The following is a 21,566-nucleotide window of genomic DNA, read 5'->3' on the forward strand; positions in this document are numbered from 1 at the left end:
GAGGAATAGCAATTAGTAATTTCAGTGATGTGAGAATAGTTGGAGGCGTAATCAGTTAAAATGAATGAGTGCTCACAAGGTGAGGTGATGAATTATCTCCTCACTACTTGCAAGCAGAAAGACTGAACACCCACGGATCCGCTCCACGAAATAGGAGGAGGTCCCCTAAATGGTTAATGTTCTTCCCGAGTCAGCAAGACTAGCTCTACAGAATAGTCTCCCCAAAACATAACACTCATCTGACAGCAAATACGCAACCCTCCCCCCTCCTCAAAGTCTTTGAATAACAGGATCTCGTTTGCCAAACCATTCCCAGATGAGTCTTCTTTCCAGTGGTTGATGCAAAACGTAACATTCAGTTCTAAAAATATATAGCTGTGTATTTTAAGATCTAGCAACCTTCTCTCCCTTGCAAAACAGATTCTGGCAAACATACATAAGTTGGCTTTCACTAGTAAAACCATAGGGCAAATATGCATACTTGGCATGGGATGACATACTGGTCACTCAATGTGTGCCTCCAAGCAAAAATGAAAACATGACTAGGCTCCCGGATCCTCATGTTTAGTAACGGAGTTTCTCTTGCCACTTGTACTCCATACGGTCGTTTAGCTAGCTTTTTAGAAACCTTGTGGACTCTGTCTTGGAAAATGACAATGTTTTAATGAGTGTAATAAAAGTTATGTATTAATTGGCCTGGGATTTCTAGGAATTCGTTTGTTTTGACACAAGAGCAAACTTGCTTTATGAACAGATCATTGTGAAGGAGTTCGGAAATGGCCAACTACATATTCGACAGAGAGTAAATAGGTCCATAACATTAGTCGGTGAGTAGTTAGGAGAACCTATTTGCCACTTGCAAAATGTAACAAATACCTGCAAGGGACTTATGGCAACATTGCAGTTTCTAAGGCTTTACAGTAGGTTTTCAACCTATAAATTCTCAGGTTTGGGGATGGGGTGGGGGGGAGATACTAAGTAGTGTGTACAAAACTGAGAGGAAACCAAATTGAGATGAGCGAGTATACTCGCTAAGGCACATTACTCGAGCGAGTAGTGCCTTAGCTGAGTATCTCCCCGCTCGTCTCTAAAGATTCGGGGGCCGGTGACAGGTGAGTTGCGGCGGGGAGCAGGGGGGAGAGAGGGAGAGAGTTCTCCCCTCCGTTCCTCCCTGCTCTCCCCCGCCGCTCCCCGAATCTTTAGAGACGAGCAGGGAGATACTCGGCTAAGGCACTACTCGCTCGAGTAATGTGCCTTAGCGAGTATACTCGCTCATCTCTAAAACCAATGCAAGAGTGTAAGTACTAATTAGATTTTATTACAACTTTAGCAGGCCATACATGCTAGATAGTCATCAGGACAGCTATTCCATCAGACACCTGCCATACACATGTACCCTTGGCTGCGTTGGAATGCGTTTTCAATGGAAAGAGCAAAGTAGACACAAAGTCAGATTATCTCCCTTTGAGAAAAAAAAAAAAAGAAATCGGGCATGCTGGAATCCAACTGTAACTGTCTGATCTTTCTTTCCCCCCCAACATCTGCCATCAGGAGTGAGTCAGGAGGCCAACACAAGCATTAGATGGTTGGCTGATCTCTCCAAAATAATCAAGTAGAACCAAAATCAATCAAAAAGATATGGGCAGCTTTAAAAAGGTGGTTACTAGGGAAGACCTTCCAATAAAGTTATACATAGCAACATTCACTCGTACATACATTGCATGCACTGCATACAAACTGCAGGTTCAAATAAAATGGGTAAAGCAAAGGATTTGCAAAGTTATATGAAAACTGTAAAATTATTTAACTTTCAGACATGTGAAAAACAGGATGTTAGCGATTTAATCTGCTGTAGCCTAATAATATTACACAATGTTATTCCTCGGAGTTTACGAGGGAAACTTGGAATGTACAAAACTAAAAGCATTCTCTGGAAGAGAAGAGTAATAGCAAATCTTCCCATTGCACAGAGCATCAATACCAATAAAATGTTTTTGAGCTACTGTAAAGAAAATCTTTGACGACAACAAGAATTCCTGTATTAGGGCCCATTTTCTGTGTGCCGTCTGGTTAATATACTAACGGGTGAAGTAAAGGTATCAGGTTCTGAGAAAATGTACAGCAGGAGTAAATTGAGAAGAGTTTGATTAGGAAATGTGATAGGCCACCCTAAAGAGATGTGTTTTTAAGGCACAGATACAGCTAGAGAAGTCTTGTACAATGAGTGGGAGGTTGGGATCATGGGGAATGAAGAGCATAGGTAGGTTGGTAGACTGAAATGAGGGAGGAGACAGAGTGGTGCAGCCCTGTGGAGAGCTTTATGGATGATTGTGATTAATTTAACCTTTCCCAATCCAGTGTTGGACCTCGCCCAACATTGAGATTTCCCTGCATAGCTCCCATGTGGGTCGAGATCCAACAGTTTCTAACACTGGGCAGAAGAGAAACCCGTCATTAGAGTTCTGTTCTGCATACGTATATTACAATTTGCAGGAGAGAAGTTTGACATCCAACCTGCATACTGTAATATACATATGCAGGAGATGGATAGATAGGATGGATAAGATAGATAATCTACACACATATAATATACATAATAATGGTGTTTAATTTTCACAAAATTGCTAATAAAGCACGACAGTTCACTTTGTGTGTTGATGTTGAGCAATTCCAAGGACTCCACAAAGGGCTTTCCCACCTAAATTAAATAAGATCAGTTGAGTGTGCGGGTGGCAGGAAGATTGGATTGTAGAAGGGTTAAAATGTGACTGGCACGGGGTGTAGGCATCAGTGTAGATGCTGGATGAAAAGATAAGTCTGGTTCCTGCATTCAGGATAGATTGGAGAATTAATGCGGGTAGTCCAAGTCCCTGCAACGTTTCACTCAACTGCCAAAATCAACCATGACAACATTGAGACAAAACTTCCCACTCCTAACCTGTAGTCCTAATTATTGTGCAACACGTATCCTTATTAGTCAAGAAGAGAACTCAAGAAGAGAGTAACACAAAACATAAGACAAAGATGAACCCCGGTAAGATGCCCTCTTCTCTGGAGATGCGGACCATTGTCATCACCGGGGGATAGACTCTTCCACAACTAAAACCTTGAGCTCCATTTAGACACCCTAAGCCAAGTCTTATAAACCCAAGAGCAGTCGTACAAAACGCTGCATATATTCAAGCATATCCATGCACATTCGTTGTAACTGATGAACAATTTCTATATGTTCCGTCTTCCGCCACACAGAAGAAGGCTTGCTGTATTTCATTAGCTCTGCTTGCATGAAGCTAAATGCTGATCAAGTCCTGATCTCCCACAGGCATACGCAGGAAAGATATTTAATACAAACACACATCAAGTAAACAATTACTATCATGGTGGGGCAAAATGCTTCATAGCAACCACACGACTCAGAGCTGCAGAGAAGATAATTGAAGATGTTTCCTAAAGGGTAACTTCAACATGTTCCTAACTACTTCAGTAGGGATTTCAGAAATTTCCATACTAGGAGAAACATTAACTGCTTTGGATGTGCTTGAAGCTTGATGAACAAGGCGACTTTTGATTTTACGTAAAAGCAGTGCCTTTCATACAGCCGAGAAATAAAAACTATTCTTCACCAGCAACAACTTGATGCTGCCTTCGTCTGCGCGAGCAGACATATTCCCTTGATATCCGGGGAGTAGTTTTACGGCTATGTAATGACTTCATTGATTGTTTTTTTTGCATTCTATAGCATTTTACCAATGCCGAAAGAGCCCTGTATGGCACAGATGAAAGTTACTATCTGCTGCACATACGTATGACCAGGAATGAATGAGAATTCATAATGGGTGTCCAAATGGTGAAGAGGCCATATTGCAATTGCATTAAAAAAAAGGTATACTTATGGATCGAAACATGAGAGGTTTGCTCTACTACATATTTAGAACGCATCTGATTGAGATGCCAGGAAAGTCTGATTTCTGGAGGTCTATATCCTTGGAATTCCATAAGTCCAAAGGAGGAGTGGTTTCCATATTCTCTATACAGAGGAAGCTATGCAAGGACAGCTCTCTCAACTGAAATGCACAGGACGTGCAAGAATAGTTAAAGGGGTTTTGTCATTAAAAAAAAAAAAAAAAAAAAAAAATCTAAAAACTTACCTATTCCTTCCCTGTCAGTCTCCTCATCACATCTTCTCCTGGTTGAGCTTCTCCAGTGTCCCAGGTCAGCTCACTGCAGGCTGGGACCAGCTTGTTATGAGGGCTGCTTTAATCACAAACTCCTTCCTGCTGGGTCAGTGAAGGTCACATCCCTGTGCTGTAGCTTCACTGCCTAGGAAGGAATTGTAATCTATTTCAGAGATAGCTCTCTTGAACAATCTCTGAAGATAGGCAGTCCCCCTGCTGGCCTGTGAGCTGTGACGAAGACTGCTAACCAAATGTGAAGACTGCCAACCAAATGTACGTAACCTCACAGGAAGGAGAAGAATCAGGCAGCTGGAGGTGAAGTGACCCTCTGGACTGCAGGAGACAGGAGAAGATAAGGGAGGTGAAGATCTGGTAAGTAGACTGATGGGGGAGGAATAGATAAGTATAGAATTTTTTTTTTAGTGACAGAACCCCTTTAAGTGTTCAAAAATGGTGTTTTGCTTTTAGGTTACCTGGCAGAAAGAACAGCAATCGGGCTTGGAACCGTATACAAAAAAAAACAAAACACAAACTTTTAATCAAATCTGTACAGAGTACTATACGATGTAGTGATGAGGGTACATTTAAAAACTTCAATGAGGGCTGGTTTGCCGAACTTTGGCAAATAGTTAGTTTTGGCCCAAATTATTTGGAACCATACCTTCTCCAATACTAATAGCTCTTATGTTTCTAGCAATTTTTCTTTCTCCCACATGAAATAAAAAACATATACAAGCAATTTTCATATCACTCAATGGAAGAAAACAGTAGAGAATACCTTTAAAATAACTCACTAAATGCTCAGAGAGCCAAATTATACAAAGTGATGGGGTTGACTGTACAGATTGTCACATGATTTCTGAGAACTTTAATAGAACAATTAAAAAAAACGTTTCAGTGTGACAAGTCTAACAATTACTTACATCAATTATTTTCTGTAACGTTATCATTGCATTTTGTTTTCCGATCAGCATACAATGATTACTACAGGGGAGAGTGCAAACACTTATCACATCACTATATGTGACTACAAAAAGGAAAGTCTGGAGGATTTAACCCGAAAACTGAAATGGGTACGAAGAGTGGAATTTTTGAGAAACCAGATTTCTTTTTAATATCTTAAAGGGATTTGAAACCATTTTGCAGAAGTTTAGCTTCAAATTGGACTTCTTGACTAAATGGATAGGAAGTTGGTAGTGTCTGATTTCCTGAACACACTTATTGTTGTAACCCTTTGGGACTTAATAGACAAGAGAATATTTTCAGGAAACCTTCTTAACCGTAATTACAGAAACCTTACATTTCCTTACAGAAAGAATGATAAAATAAGATGTATGAACATTCTCATGGTAGATCTCAATGGGAAGGATGATCATTTTCTTATTATTCTTAAGCTGGTTGTTAGATATTAGAACATTTGCATAAGTCTCCATAAATAGTCCACTGAAGAGCGGTTTATGTATTACGAAAACAGATTTGCATTAAATAATTTCGATTTGGAAATCTTCTCCGTAGGAGGTTGTGTTAAGGAGAAGAATGAAGATCATAAAAAATGTATATGCTGTAAATATCAACATAATATACATGTACAATGCACAGAACTGGCCAGTCTATCCCAACACATACAGCTTATTATCATGAAAGTAAGTCTCTTGTGATAAAGGATACACTGAACCTTGGAGGAAGGGTCTAGGCAAAGTTTACACAGCAGAAAAAGCTGACAAACTACTGTTACCGGAGTTACGGAAACCGTGTAGTGTGCTGTGCTACGCCATTTCTGTACCTCCCATTCACTTCAATGGGAGGGACAGAAGCAGCGCTGTGATGATGCGCTTGGCTGTTTTCGTATTTACTGGCCGGGTGGCCAGTAACTATAGCAGTGGATGGCAATACTTCCTAAATATACAGTATAAACGCAGTGGATATGTAACAAATCATTTTTGGAAGAAAATGAGCAAATAAAATGAAAAAAAAATAGGTCTTCATTAAGCTACAAAAAGGAACAATCTCCTAATTTTATATGGCTGTTGAAAATGATTTAGTCTGATAATATCAAAATGAACCATGCAAAGTTTATATACCAAGACTTGAAGTGATCAGAAGATATTCTTGTACTCACTTAAGTAACAGGTGCTTTTTTTCTTCTTTTTAACTAATACTTCATCATGATTGGACAAATTAGCTTACGTCAGTTAAACCAGACGCTCTCCCAAAAAGAGTAGCAACCTAACTGTAGACAGACTGGTTTGAGGTTCTTGCCCCTCATCAGTACAGAGCAGGTACTGCCTGGCGCAGGATGAGATGCCTTAGCTGTGAATCAGAGGGGTAATGGTTATCAATAACGATTTATTTCAAGATTTAAACTTATATCCCATGTACAGCATAGATGATAAGGGCCTGATCGGTGGAACCCCCGCCTAGCACAAAAATGGAGGTCCTGTGGCCCTCTGTATGAGCGGAGGAGTGGTCAAGCACGTGCGCGTTGTTCCATTTATCCCTGAGACTGGCTGGGATTGTTGAGCACTGTTTTCTTCGTCAGCAATTGTTCACATGGGAACACACAACACAGACCCCGCTTCTAATGATCATCTGGGTCCCAGCAGTTAGACCCCCACTGATGAGTAACATATCCTCTATACTGCAGATGGGGGAGAAGTTTAAATTCCAGGATAACTCATAGAAAACTAAATGGAAAAGTTATTAACTCTGAAAACCTCAGAATCTTTCCATACACTGTGTATAGCTATATATGATGAATTAGAGGAACGTTATGAGAAAGAATATAAGCAGCGCTGTGTGGACAGGGGCAGGAGATCCTAACATGTAAATCCAGGAGAGACACGTCTAGTGTACCGTGTGTAATGGGGGGGTGCTAGCAGACCTGTTATCTCTTTAATGGGGCAACTACCACATCAATGAAAGAAAATGTGGCATGTCCGTGACACTGGTCTTAAACTGCTGACAACTATTTGAAACTTTGGTTAAACCGGGAAAACCAAAATTATTAAAAAAAGGATAAAAGGCTGTTAAATAATTGAATTTTAAAATATTTCATAAGGCGGTGAGACCTCGGTTACTGCGCTCGCCTGTAAGTAAAGGCGGAGTCACACACAACCATCATCACTCAAAATTCCTTCAAATGATGGCTTTTGAGTGATAATCATGCAGTGTAAGTCATACTATCGTTTGCTTTTCTGCCGTACAATAGATTTCATGTGAGCATGAAATCCATTGTTCCTGTTTGCAGGGACCGCACGCAGAGTTTTCCACGGGAGCGCTGATAACATTGTTTTCATCTGCTGTCCTATGGCAGAACAAAGGGTCTGTATGCAGATAACAGATCACCCACTGTTATCTGCATACAGCAAAGGGAGGCTCATTTACAGGCAAATTAAGCTAACAAGTTACTAATGGGCATTAGTGCCCATTAGTAGTTTATGCAAAATCATCACTCAAACTGTCAAACTATCTTTTGAACTCATTTTGAGCGATGATCTTTGCGTGTAAATGGGGCTTAACACTGGTCAAGTTCAGCTAAAAGCATTTGCATTTAAAAAAAAAAATAAAAAAAATCATTTCATGTTAAGTTTTTCATAAGGATTTTAGAACCATGGGCAAAAAAACCCAAAAAAACTGTTGACAATATGAGCCCACAACATTCTGGGACCTGAAACAAACTTGAGAATATGTAAAGTACATTAATAAAAATACTTATGCCTCTCTCTCACACCGACACAATAAGCTGCACACTACATGCATAAATCTTGTGCACAAAGTTGCAACAGCATGCATACTACCATATTTCCCCCCCAAAAGACAGGGTCTTATATTAATTTTTGCTCCAAAATATTTTTTTTTAACATATCTGGACACCATTTAAAAATCATGCTAGGGCTTATTTTTGAAGTAGGTCTTATTTTCAGGGAAACCGAGTAGCTGTGTGCAGACAATCCCTTTACACTATCTCAGCTTGTACGCACACGTAATATGCGTCAAGATGCTGCATGCTGTGATTTTTCTGTTTTTGGAGCAGAAACGTGGATTTTTTTTTCTTTTAATGGAATGCTTTCAGATCGCTTTTATTCCTTCAGGTTTACGAGTTTTTAATACACCAAATAGCACAGACTGTGGGAGCAGTAGACATCAGTCATATATTGTTACAGAGGAAGAATTCCAACAAACTTAATTACCTACAGTGCAGGGAAGTATTAAACCTGTCACAGCCTGGTGTTCTTTGGACATTTTGCTCTTGTGGAAACCAGGACAATTTGTGCAAAAAAAAAGCCTAAATTATTGTAAATGATCATACCATAGACACCTGCCACTCAGCACCACACACGCACACACACCTTCATGCATCAGTATAATTTTTCATAAAAATGCTTACAAATTGATATTCATGGTTAAAAAAAAAGTGTGACCCAAGCAGAAGATTAGATGTACAACACCTTAAAGGGGTTGTCCCGCGCCGAAACGGTTTTTGTTTTTTTTCAATAGGCCCCCCGTACGGCGCGAGACAAACCCGATGCAGGGGTAAAAAAAAAACAAACGGATAGTACTTACCCGAATCCCCGCGCTGCGGCGACTTCTTACTTACCTTGCTAAGATGGCCGCCGAGATCTTCACCCACGGTGGACCGCAGGTCTTCTCCCATGGTGCACCGTGGGCTCTGTGCGTTCCATTGCCGATTCCAGCCTCCTGATTGGCTGGAATCGGCACACGTGACGGGGCGGAGCTACGAGGAGCAGCTCTCCGGCACGAGCGGCCCCATTCAGAAGGGAGAAGACCGGACTGCGCAAGCGCGTCTAATCGGGCGATTAGACGCTGAAATTAGACGGTTCCATGGAGACGGGGACGCTAGCAACGGAGCAGGTAAGTGAATAACTTCTGTATGGCTCATATTTAATGCACGATGTATATTACAAAGTGCATTAATATGGCCATACAGAAGTGTATAACCCCACTTGCTTTCGCGGGACAACCCCTTTAAAATTAAAAGTTTAGCATGTGCGAATCACTAGAGGTACAAAAAGTGCTCCCACCACAAAAAAAAAAAAAAAAAAAGGCAACAGCCAACATATAGGAGTTGTGCGCCATTTCAAGGTGTACTGATTGCATGCAGTTGTCTTGACCGGCTATTGACAACCATCTCCACATTCATGTAACTTTTTGATACACAGGATTTGAAAAATAAAAAGTATTACAACCCCCAAGCGAAAAGTTTACACAAAAAAATGTGACATATAAAAGGTTTGCAAAGGTTAATTTAGAGGATTGTGGTCAATAAAGCTTGCGTTCTCAAAAATGCTGAAACCAAGGCCATGCAAGGTATGGCCATTATCCCCAAATGCGTTAAAAATGTATGCTGCTGACCACAAACTGCTACTACTATACCAAAGTCTAAATCTTGTAGAGCGCATAGCATTCAATGCTTAGAAATACCGAAAACCATGTGACTGGTAAACAGCAGCTAGCCAACATTTCATTCTTTAGCAAGCCACATCTACCTGCGTCACCAATGGGGTTCGCTGGCGCAACACAGGCGTGCGACAACCGCTAGTGGGACCATACTCTTACATACAAATCAGAAAGCACTGACTGATGCAAAAAGTAACTTCTATATGGCTTTGCTTCTAACAGGAAGACAACCACTGGATAGAAAGTGGTGGACTAAACATAGCAGATGTGATTCACACAAATGTACTTCAGCTAGTCCTATTTCTAATCCATTAATAAGTGACTTCTTCCTGATCAAGGTACAACATTCTTACGTTGCCAGGCAACTCTGGCCGGACGAAGCTGGTTAGTCATACACATATCTTCTTTTCTTGAGAAAACGTCAAAACACTAATTCCGCAACATTTTTTTTTTCTTCTACTCCCTTGTAGTTGGAAATAGAAGAAATTCATCAATAGCAATAAGTTGTGATGAATCTCTCATATCCCCACCTGGACCTGCAGTGCACAGCTAATTATCCCAATTACTATACCGCGAGAAGACGTGGATATTTTAGACATCATAATGCTCAGCAGTCATGTACTGTTAAAGGGTTATCCGGGACTTTTGGTGGGAGTCTGACTAGCAGCAGCAGCACCACCGAACAGCTGATCAGTGGATAGGCCATTGATATCAAAGTTCAAGAAGACATCTTTAATCACTACAGAAATGGAAAGTTCTCCAACATTCTAATACTAGTAATTATTAGGAAATTATAGCACCAGTGTTTTGTGGTGGTGCAATGCGCCACACAGCTGTGCTACATGGTGCATCAATTATGATCCCCACACATCTCACAGACAGCTATAATACATCCATCCCGCTTCCCACACAGCACATGACACGCACAGCTATGCGGCATCCTGATTCACACACACACACAGTTCTGCTACATTGTACATCCATTATGATCATCACACACAGTTCTGCTACATCCTTCCTGATTCCCACACATTACGCACACAGCATATGACACACAGCACGCCCACAGCATATGACACACAGCTCTGCTACATCCTGATTCATACACAGAGCTCTATCATAATGGATGTACCATGTAGCACTCACACATCTTACACACAGCTTTACTACATCTATCTTGATTCCCACACATTACACACACACACAGCTCTACTACATCACGATTCTCACACACAGCTCTACTGCATCCATCCTGATCCCACGCATTACACACAGCACATGACACACACCGCTCTGCTATATGGTACATCCATTATGATCCCCCACACACTACACACACAGCTCTACTACATCCATTTTGATTCCCACACTACACACACAGCTCTGCTACATACATTCTGATTAACACACTCACCACACACAGCTCTGCTACATCCAAATCCATCCTGATTTCCACACATCACCAGACTTCTGGATACAGTGATGAGCCCCTGGTCATGTGATTCCTGACTCCACCCACAGAGGCAATCACGTGAAGGTGACATCACTGACTGCTGTCAGTTTATCCAGTATTTTCTACCAAATTGCACAATGGCACCTCCCACAACAGTGACATCGCAGGTCCTTCAGCCCACCGGATCTCTGAAGTGATGGTAGGTCGGTGTCTTCTGTCAGGACTGCTGAGTTGTGTCTGAGATAACAGCTTAGTTGTATTCTCATTTTGTTATTTTTGTCCTTCCCTTTTCAAGAGCCCTAACTGTGTTGTTCTTCTGTCGGTGAGGCTCTGTTTTATATATGACGTCAATGACGTCACCAGGGGGTGGAGTGATGACGCCACCACAGGCGTAGGATCAGAAGCACTCACATACTAACTGACAAGTGGTCGTTACTAATTTTGATTTGTTTCACTCAGTCGCCATTTTAATTGTTTTTTTTTTTGCCATCTGTGAAATGATAGCACTTTCGCATACATTCATAACTGCAGACCTGTAGGCCACTCTCACACAGGTTGTTTCTTACAGCGTTTAGCACACGTTTCAAACGCCGCACTAAACGTTGTAAAAACGCCCCCATTCATTTCAATGGGGTTTCTCAGACAAGCATTCGAACGCAGCATTTTTAACTTCGCGGTTTTCAAGCTTTATCTGTTCTATTTTTGGGTGTTTCAGAGTTTTTAAACACAATGTGTCGCCTATTAAAATGAATAGGGAGCATTTTCAGCACTGTCAAAAGCATGGCAGAATGCTGTTTACAGCATTTTACCGCCTTTTTGAACGCAGCGTTCCATACCAAACGGGAGGGAAGATGAAAGTGGTGACTTTCTTGGCTCGCTAAAAGCGCAGTAACAATGCAGGCAAGCGTTCAGACTGAACACTGTACAAAGCAGCTCTGCCTAGTAAAACGCTGCGTGGATAAACGGAACATTTTTACTATCGCCGGTGTGAGAGCGGCCTTAGAGCCCATTCACAGGTAATTTTTTAAAATCAGAGTTCTTTCATAATTTGTAATGGAGAAAACTCAGATCTATCAAAATGAATGGGGCCATTCAGAAGAGCGGTTTTTACATGGATTAATGGTTCATGTAAAAACAAAATTGCAGCATGTCCCATTCTTGTCAGAGTCCTGTATGAGAGCAGGACATGCAATGTCCATCCACTGTCTCGCACATCGGATAGCACATGGGTGTCTGTGAGCTTTCCAATGAGTTACACCTGAGTATCTCGGACACAACTCGCACTTGGCTGTCTGAATGAGGCTATAGGTAGGTGTGCTCTTAGCTGAGAAGTGAATACAGTACAATTAGTCCCAGTCTGGGCAATGCTCAGCTCAGAAGAGCCGCTAGGGGATTGGGTCTTGCCGCCTTAATTCATGGGGTTAAAGGTCATCATAGTACAGTCTGAAACGGATCTTACTTTACTCCAAAGTTGAATTCTAAGAATTTAGTGCGGTTGGGTAGACCTTCCAGAAACTCTATATTCCCACTGGATTTGAGTTTGAGCCTACCTATATTGGTTTGTTGGTCATTTACAGCGCAGACCACATGAAATACAAAAATCTGATGCTGATACTTCTTGGACTCCACTAATTATGAGAGTAAAGAGGTTGCAGTGCTAAATCAGCGCTGCAACCCCTTCTAAATTCATCCTACACTTGGATGGGAGCGCTCCAAGTCTTTTCATTGCGGGTAACTGGGGTGCCAACATGCAGGAAAGACAATGAAGGGGACGCAGCACTCAACTAGCACAGTGACCCCTTTCTTCTGCGATGAGTGGTAGTCCTAGCCATATACCAGTTTATAAAATAGAAACGCTACTTTAATACAGGACATTCTAGAAAACTACATGCTCACAACTTTTCCCCAAGACTTTGTACAAGACTGTGCACAAGGACCTCAATGCTAGCAGCCACACTGCCATAGATTACAAGAATGTAGGAAGTTTTCACTCTGTAGATGGATTGTAGAGAAGAGTCTAAGTTGCGGCTGAGTGTAGGGCGCTCCTGCATTCCACTGCTGCAGCGCTTCCCTCTGCTCGCCTGCTCTTCTCAGAACAAACAGTTCTTTTTAAAGCGTCCTCCTGTGCCAGCGGATCCCCTGGGACAGAAGAATTACGCACATTTGAGCAGCAAATGCCATCAGCACAAATCCAAACAGCACAAAGAATGTGAATGAATTGTAGATAAAAGCCAAGCAAAGGAGTATTAATGAAATGAGCAAAGTAGGCTTGATGGACATGAACGTCATCGCTTGGCGGGTTTGGCTTACTGGAGGTTACGCAGTACACAAGTGAAAGTGAAACATGTGGCAAAGCATCTTTAACATTACCCATATAAAGGTGTATGAAAATCTGTTAATCTGGAGATATAAGTAGTGTCGGATTAAGGAAAAAAAAAGGTAAGACGATATAACTTTCAGGAAGGCAGCAAATATGTAGAATTTTTTTTTTTTTTTTAAGTTATATTACTGCATTTTCCAAGCGGGTAAGTTTCACACTTGTTTCCTTCTTCGTCTGGTCTTGACAAGTTCTACATTATCTGGAGTTCTGTGCTGGATTACCTGATTTTCTGGATAACTTGGTCATGGTGAAATTTTTAATGATTTATCTACGTGTGAAAAGGAGTATTGAATACCTCTACCACCAACATCTCAAATACGGCCAGTGGAGTGTCTCAGCTTATTACACAGTAGCAGTGTTGTAAAAGTTGATGGTTTAACCTACAGTTGAATATTACAACCACAGGCATTGGGCAGGGGTTGCCAGCAGTAGAAGAAATAGAGGATATTAATCTTTTTAAGGGCTTAAATAGTAACTGCACTTTTAAAGACACTTGACACGTCACTACAGGTTCCCTGGCTGGGCCTGACTAACCGACTAGCTTTCTTTTTTGCTTGATATCTAGGAATGGCTCCTTATATCTCCTTCTATGCTCCTCTTTCTTCTGCTACTAAAATGTTTTTGCTTTTGAGTACTCACACCTTTAGATGTTCAACTTCCCACCACACTGGCTTTCTCCTAGTTTCTCCCGGGTTTCTATCTTAGGCTTCCCTGGACTAGACTACTTTAACTCCACCCACTCTTACCTTTTATACTGCCAAGCTAGCTCAACCTCTGATGGGGATCTAAAACTACCAATCACAGGCTATCTACTCTTTACTGAGCCTTGCTAGACACTCCTTGGACTCTTGCTAGGAGACCTGTATTGCCAGAACACACATTACAGTAGAGAAATATAAATAACAACATCCTAACTTTACACATTAAACATCACCTTAGGACCTGATTGTAAGGATATAGTCGACACAGAAAGTGCTGGAGTACTCTGGGGTACGACAACTGCATGTACATGTCTTTTGAATGGACTAGGTGTCGACATTATTAAATGAGGAGAACTTATTCTAACTTTTTCCTGTAAGGCCACTTTCCCACAATAGTATTTGGTCAGTATGTTGCATCAATACATCTAAACAAAAACTAGGCGTGAAACCCACAAAGGGAGTGATAAAGTATCACTTCCATAATTTGGACGTATTCCTGACTAGGACTTACAAATACTGATGCAAAGCACTGACTACAATACCACCGTGTGAAAATTTCATCACTGAAAAATGCTAACTTCAACGAGGTTTAAGCGAAAGTTCTGGAGGTTTCAAAAATTAAAAAGGGCTTTAATTAACTGTATTCACATGGAGCGATTGGGGTGTGGTTGAAACCCAATTATAAACCACAACCCAAAAAAATAAATAACTTCATGCATTTTTTGCAGCTGTTGCACACTGATTTCGGGTTGTGGTTTACGATTAGGTGTTGACCAAACCTCAACCACTCTATGCGTATAGAGCCTTAAAGAACTATTCACAGAGTAGAAGGCAAGTGAAAAGAAATTTCCAAGTGCAAGTCTGACAACTGAAATCCCAGATCAGCTGTTATGGTCAGGGTAAAACCTCAGGTGAAAGCATTTGCGGTAATACATGGTGCCCATTGAATGTACTACCATGCGATACACAGTCAAAATTAAGAGACCTCTAGACTGGAAGCTCCATTCTGGCTAATAGAGAGGGGTCTCCCTTTTATTCTGTCCATATCAACTAAAAGATCATATAGGCAAAAGAGCTCTTTTGAATAATTATAAATATCTTAAGCTCAGGAGGCCCATTTACTCAGTAATAACTTTAAATAAACGAGACAGAACATGGAGAAGGCCGGGCTCCGGTCCGATTCTAGAAAATGGTTATACTGTAGGCTTTGGTTGGAATACATTCAATGATTCCATGCGTCTGTCGGAGTTCCTCTTGAAGCTGCACTGCAATGGAATGACCATTTGTTACCAACAATAAATGTAATCACATACCATCACCTCCTTCAGGCTGTCCTCCTCTATAGGGGTTATATTTTGGTTTTGGGGCTACTACAGGTGCAAACTTCTTAGGCGCTTGCTGAGTGGACACAGAAATGCTAGGAGCCCCAAACCCTTGGGTGGTTTCCATCCTGGCAGTCACATGTCCAAGACCATCTCCTGAGCTCTTCGGCGGTAGCCATGATGGATGAGACATTCTTTCAATCTAAGGGGGGGGAAAAGAAGGGAAAAAAAGCAAAGATCAGAAGAATGCATTTTGTAGAAACAACTGCTTACTATTATGGCACAGGGGACAAAGGGTTAAATGGAAAGTGTTTTTTCCTGGAGTTTTTATATTAATTGTTGATAAATGAGGGTGTTAGCAACTTCCCCAATACTAGAGCACAGCTAGATTGTTCTTATAGGCCAAGTTAAAGCGTCCGGTCAGGAACAGAATGGACTATATGCAAGTCCCAACCTACAAATGTGATCTCACTGCTTGCTATTTATGGTCCTCAGATTTTGCTTCTTGACTCCTCCTTATGTCACCTTCATTAGAACTGCATTGCGATTGAGAACTACAGTTTATCTACAGGGAGTCTGATGTAGTCTGAAACTCATCCCAGTGTCATCATTGGTTCAGGCTGCTGCTCTGTCACGCTGGGGCAGATTTACTAATAACGTATTATAATTAGACAGCGCAGGCAGAGGCTGGGGTCACATGGGGCGGAAACTCAGCGGAGTCTCGCGGAATGGCTGCACCAAAAAAACCCGCGAGAATCCCGAGGGTTTTGGAGCAGTTTCGCCACCCGCATTCTGCTGTGGCTTTCACTCCCCATAGAGAGGCTAAAGGCCGCTGTGGAAAAGAAAAAAAAAAAGAATTGACATGTTGCGGAATTCAATTCTGCGCCGGATATCAGATTTCGTGCGGCTTGGCCGCAGTGTGTGGACGAGATTTTGCAAAAATCTCGTCCACTTTGCTGGCTAATTCGGGGATTAGGAGCCGCGGGCGAAATGGCCGTGTGGACTTTCTGCATGGAAATTCCACCCCGTCTGAACCCAGCCTTACAATGCAACAGATTTATCACAGTGAGTCAGGAGGGGTATCGTCACTCCTAAAGAAGACCCCCTAGAAGGTGAGTGAGGAGACTTATAAGGCCATGCATGCTCCTCTAGGAAATCTATGCAAATAAGGAAGATGAAACAATACCTCTGCAGCGCCACCTATTGGATGGCAGCATTCCTGCAAATCATTGTCCAACCCTTTATACAGGTCTTTAGAACAATGATTGGGAATTGAAAGCAAAACCAGAATCCATACACAGACAGCTGTTTCGGGGGTTTTGCCCCTCATCAGCGTGCAGTAGGATCCTGGCTAGGGATTTTTATAGTTGCAGTGCCTAATCCTACTTTCTTTAATTCATGGTCCATATAGGTGCATTTGTGCGCAACCTATACTGCATATATTTGTCAATGTCATGCCTTTTTTTTCAATAAAGTGATTGAATCATATATCATATGCATACAAGTGCATAAACTAAAACTTCTTAAAATAGGTTTAACACCTTAATGTATAAAGTACAAGATAATTTTCTGATGACCTATTCTCTTTAAAGGGATATTCCCACAATAGAAAATGTATGGCATACCCAACAGTGCCAAGCCATTTCCGTGCTTCCCATACAAGAGAATGGAGATCGCCTGCTCTTGCGGACCCCTCTCCATTCATCCTCCACCTATGGGATAAGGTGGCTCACTCTGGAGATGGGTACAGGTCCCACTGGTGGGTGATAGACATTTATGGTCCTATTTATATCCTACACTAATGCCATAGATGTCTCACTTGGCAATACCCCTTTAACTGCCATCTATCCACCTAGCTGGTGTCAAAGCAGTTTTTTTTTCTATTTTAACATCTTAAGAATCAGGCAATAATTGGTCCTCTTTGCATATCAATGCTGATTAAGCCATTTTTCACTGCCTAGCATTTGATTACAAATGATACCATTCAATTACACTCTGAACTGAAAACCCTAATGAGCAACATTCTTAAATGCTTTAGAGCATAAAGATAGTGGTTTTTTAAGCATTCTGTGGCTAAAGTGGTTTGCTCATGAGAGACATTAACCCCATAATAGTAAAAGCATTGCCTTACTAAACATTTTTTTTTTAATTTTGATTACAAAAAGTTTCACTTAATTTTCCTTTTTTTATGCTTTTCCACTTTTTTTTTTTTTTTTAAAGAAAATTTTTTTGTCCCGCTAACTTATTTTTCTTTCAACGGGAATGTGGAAGGGCTTGTTGATTGGGCAACCTGTTTTTATTGGTAGCAGTTTGTTGTAAATACTTTTTGATCACTTTTTATGCATTTTTTTTATGGAATGCCCAAAAAAGGAAAAAAAAAACAAAACCACAATGCTGGCATTGTGTATTTCTTATTTTAGGACGTTCCCCATGAGGGTATTCTACTCGTATACTGTAATAATCTGGCCTTTTGTGGATACAGAAATACCAAATCATGTAAATATATTTTAAGGTAAAAAAAAAATGGATAAAAGGGATTTCTTTTATACTTTAAACGAAGATTTTTTGAAAATTTTAGGAAGCTTAATTTTAACTTTTTTTTTTCAATTTCACTTGGGAGCTAGTAAACTATACTACAGATCATTACAGTATATTGTACCTTTTTGATGCTAGTGTATTAAGTCCTGCCACAGGCAGGGTTCAATAGTATGCAAAATAAGGTAGTCCTTGGAACCGTCACTAGAGTCACGGCCATCATGGAAACCCATTAGCACCCCACAAAACAAGATCACAAAAAAAAAAAAAAAAAAAAAAAAAAAAGATTACCACCTAATAAAGAGAGAAACTTTTTCTATTCTTCTAATCTGGTTTTATTTTCAGATTGTGGAATTTTTTTATTCTATTGTCTATACATGACGGTGGGGTGGCGGCCAGCTTGCCTGAGCTACACTTAACAGCATTAAGGCTGGGTTCACACGGGACGAAATTGTTGGGGAATTTCCGTGCGGAATATCCGCATGGCAACTCCGCCTGCGGCTCCTAATCCTGGGAATAGCCAGCAAAGTGGATGGGATTTTGGAGAAAAAAAAAAGCGGCCTCTATCCTCTCTATGGGGAGAGATGGCCACAGCGGTGATGCAAGCGGTGAAGTCGTTTCAAATCCCGCGTTTTTTGGAGCTGCGCTTATCACACTTTTTTTGGCGCGGCCAAGCTGCGAGATTTCTGTGGGATTTCCGTCCCGTGGGAACCCAGCTTTACAGCAATCTCATTGGCCAGTGGGGCAGCTTCTGTCCATTGTGTGACTGAAGTGTTTGGGAGACAGTTCTAGACCGTGCCTTAAGGTATTCACACACTTTAGGCCGCTCTCACACTGATGCTTGTAAAAACGCTGCATTTACTGCGGTTTCAGCTGCGTTGACAAACTTTTCCTGTGTTTTCAGCAGTTATAAACGCAGCCAAGCAAGCAGATAATGCTAGAACTGAAAAAATACAGTCAAAAACACGGTACATTCTACCATTTTTTCAGCAGCGCCGAAAACGCACCCCATTCATTTCAATGGGCAAAGCATTGCATTTTAAAACGCAGAAACACGACAGTGGAATAGACCGTTCTTAAAAAACACACTGCTTTAGCGCATGTCTGAGAAGCCCCATTGACATCAATGGTAGCGCTTGACAGAGTTTAGTGCTGCGCTGAAAACCCGTTTTTCCAGCGTTTAATGCTGCATCTGGGTTTTTCCTGTTTTGTTGCAATACAGCCTGGAGTCAAAATTAATTTCAATTTAGATTTGATGTAACATGCCTGGAAGCCTAGTCCAAGTTGTTAGGGTGATATAGCATGAATATTTCGGCCTTTGTATTAAAGTGTAGGCGCTACTCTAGAAGTGGCCAGCACGGGGACTGATCCGTTCAGGTATCGGCCACAATTAGCGTTGGTCCGCCTTAGACTACGTTCACATTAAGTAATCCCCACTGAAGTTTCTGGGCAGATTTAGTGACTTTTCTACCACGGTTCTTGCTGCTGATCTGCATGTGGATTGAGCCGTCATTGGGAAAAATCCTCATGTGGAAGTCAACGCATTTTCGCACAGATCGCCGTCGCTTCTTCACACGCAAAATATATCAGTATTCCGCAAACGCATTTTGCCCATTGAGAGGCAAAATCCTGGGTGGATTCTGCCATGTGAACATAACCTTGTGATGTAACAAAAAAAAAAAACATTCCTCATTTAAAAACGTGACCGCACAGAAATACCGCAAGATTTCGGTGGCAGAAATGCAGCTTCAAAACTTTTCGAAGCTTCTTCACCACCTGCATTCCGCTGCGGCCATCACTCCCCATAGAAAGAAGGGGGGCCACAGTGGAGACGGCAATAAAATTCACATGCTGCGGCTTTGAATTTCACGCAGTACGTCCGTTTCAGCGCAGCTTGGCCACAACAGCTTCTCCGCAGCGTGTGGGTGAGACTTTTGCAAATCTCACCCACTTTGCTGCTTTATCCCGGGCTAAAAATGGCTGGCAGAATTTCCATGCAGAAAGTGTGACCCATGTGGCCCCAGCCTTATGGATTGCAGTCTGTGCTATTTGCTCAGCTTTGAAACACAAAGCAATCAAACGAAAAAATGTCAGTTTTCTTGAAAACTGATTGAAATCAATGGGAAGAGGGGGAGGGGGACGCTCCATGCTTTTCCAAGGGCGGCTTGAACTGCTGATCTTCCACCTGTGGACATAAGGCCTAAAAACAAAAAAGTTTTTTCTTTAAACGTGACTCGATTGTAAAGACTGCAGTGCGGCGGTTGACATGGAGCACAGGAAAGTTGGAACTTCCCCTGAAAATACTAGATCCTGCTTAGTATCCACAGAGCAGAACGTTAAACGCGTCACATTAGCTGTACAACGCTGGAAATCTGCTAAACTAGTAGTTGCATCTATCATGACGATCCTTCACAAAGGGGGCGCTGCCAGCAACGTACAGACCTGGAGAGCTGGCAACATGGCAAGGCTTCAGCACCAGTATGGGTTCCCATGACATGACCGTTTACAAGCAGGATAGACCCACCAGTGGCAGGAACCTCAGACTACAGACATATAGTAACGTCTTCAGGAGAGAGTTGGGGCCATGTACGTCTTGAAGCAAAAGGGACTTCCTTCTTAACCCTTTCCAATCCAATTTCCCACACACTCCCCGGCTCTTATTTATTTTGGGTGGGAAACCGCATTGTGGATTCCTTGGAATAACGCAACAGAAATATAAAAATGAGCTGCCATGATGATTATATTTAGAGATGAGCGAACGTACTCGGTAAGGGCGATTTCGCAATCGAGCACCGCGATTTTCGAGTACTTCACTACTCGGGTGAAAAGTACTCGGGTGCGCCGGGGGGGGGGGGGGGGCAGGGGGGGCGCAGCGGAGCGGGGGGTAGCAGCGGGGAACAGGGGGGAGCCCTCTCTCTCTCCCTCTCCCCCCACTCCCCTCTGCAAACCCCCCGCTCACCCCTGGCGCACCCGAGTACTTTTCACCCGAGTAGTGAAGTACTCGAAAATCGCGGTGCTCGATTGCGAAATCGCCCTTACTGAGTACATTCGCTCATCTCTAATTATATTAGCAATTTTTTAAAATTTAAATGTGAGCTATGAGTGTTTCACAGAGAAGATCATATGAAATAATCTTGTAAATATATGTATATTAATATTACATACATTTATATAAGACGACTATTCATTCCTAATAATCTCTCTATAATAGTGAGGCATGCTATAACTGCACACAATGTGTATAGCATAGATCTCTAACAACTATGTAGAACAGAGCTCCAACGTTGAAGCTTTCTTCTGCATAGTGATAGAAAGATGTCGGCCCTCGCCCCACATGGGAGCTATGCCGGTAAATCTCAATGTCGGACGAGGTCCAACACTGGATTGGAAAGGGTTAATACTTTGTAGCAGTTTGTAAAATAACAAAGCACAAGTCCGTGAAGTTTATCCTACTGATCCAAAGGAAAGCCAAAACTCCATAAGAGGTAATAAGCCAATTATCTGCAGGTTAGGGGAAAAACCCTGACTCTAGATCTGTGGATTAACAGCTCATCTCCAGTCATCTAGTGCCTATTACCTGTA

The 21,566-nt window shown here is 41.8% G+C and overlaps 1 protein-coding gene across 2 annotated transcripts in view; it reads right to left on the reverse strand.

Annotated features, from left to right (window-relative positions):
- LPP (LIM domain containing preferred translocation partner in lipoma) overlaps nt 1-21,566 on the reverse strand; it is a 235,860-nt gene that overhangs the window by 130,233 nt on the left and 84,061 nt on the right. For both annotated transcript variants that reach the window (XM_066602170.1, XM_066602162.1), the window contains one exon: nt 15,441-15,651. In XM_066602170.1, the coding sequence (XP_066458267.1) occupies nt 15,441-15,642 (202 nt within the window). In that variant the 5' untranslated portion in view covers nt 15,643-15,651. The remainder of the gene's footprint in view (nt 1-15,440; nt 15,652-21,566) is intronic.

Source organism: Eleutherodactylus coqui, chromosome 1 (assembly GCF_035609145.1).
Source record: "Eleutherodactylus coqui strain aEleCoq1 chromosome 1, aEleCoq1.hap1, whole genome shotgun sequence".
NCBI lineage: Eukaryota > Metazoa > Chordata > Amphibia > Anura > Eleutherodactylidae > Eleutherodactylus > Eleutherodactylus coqui.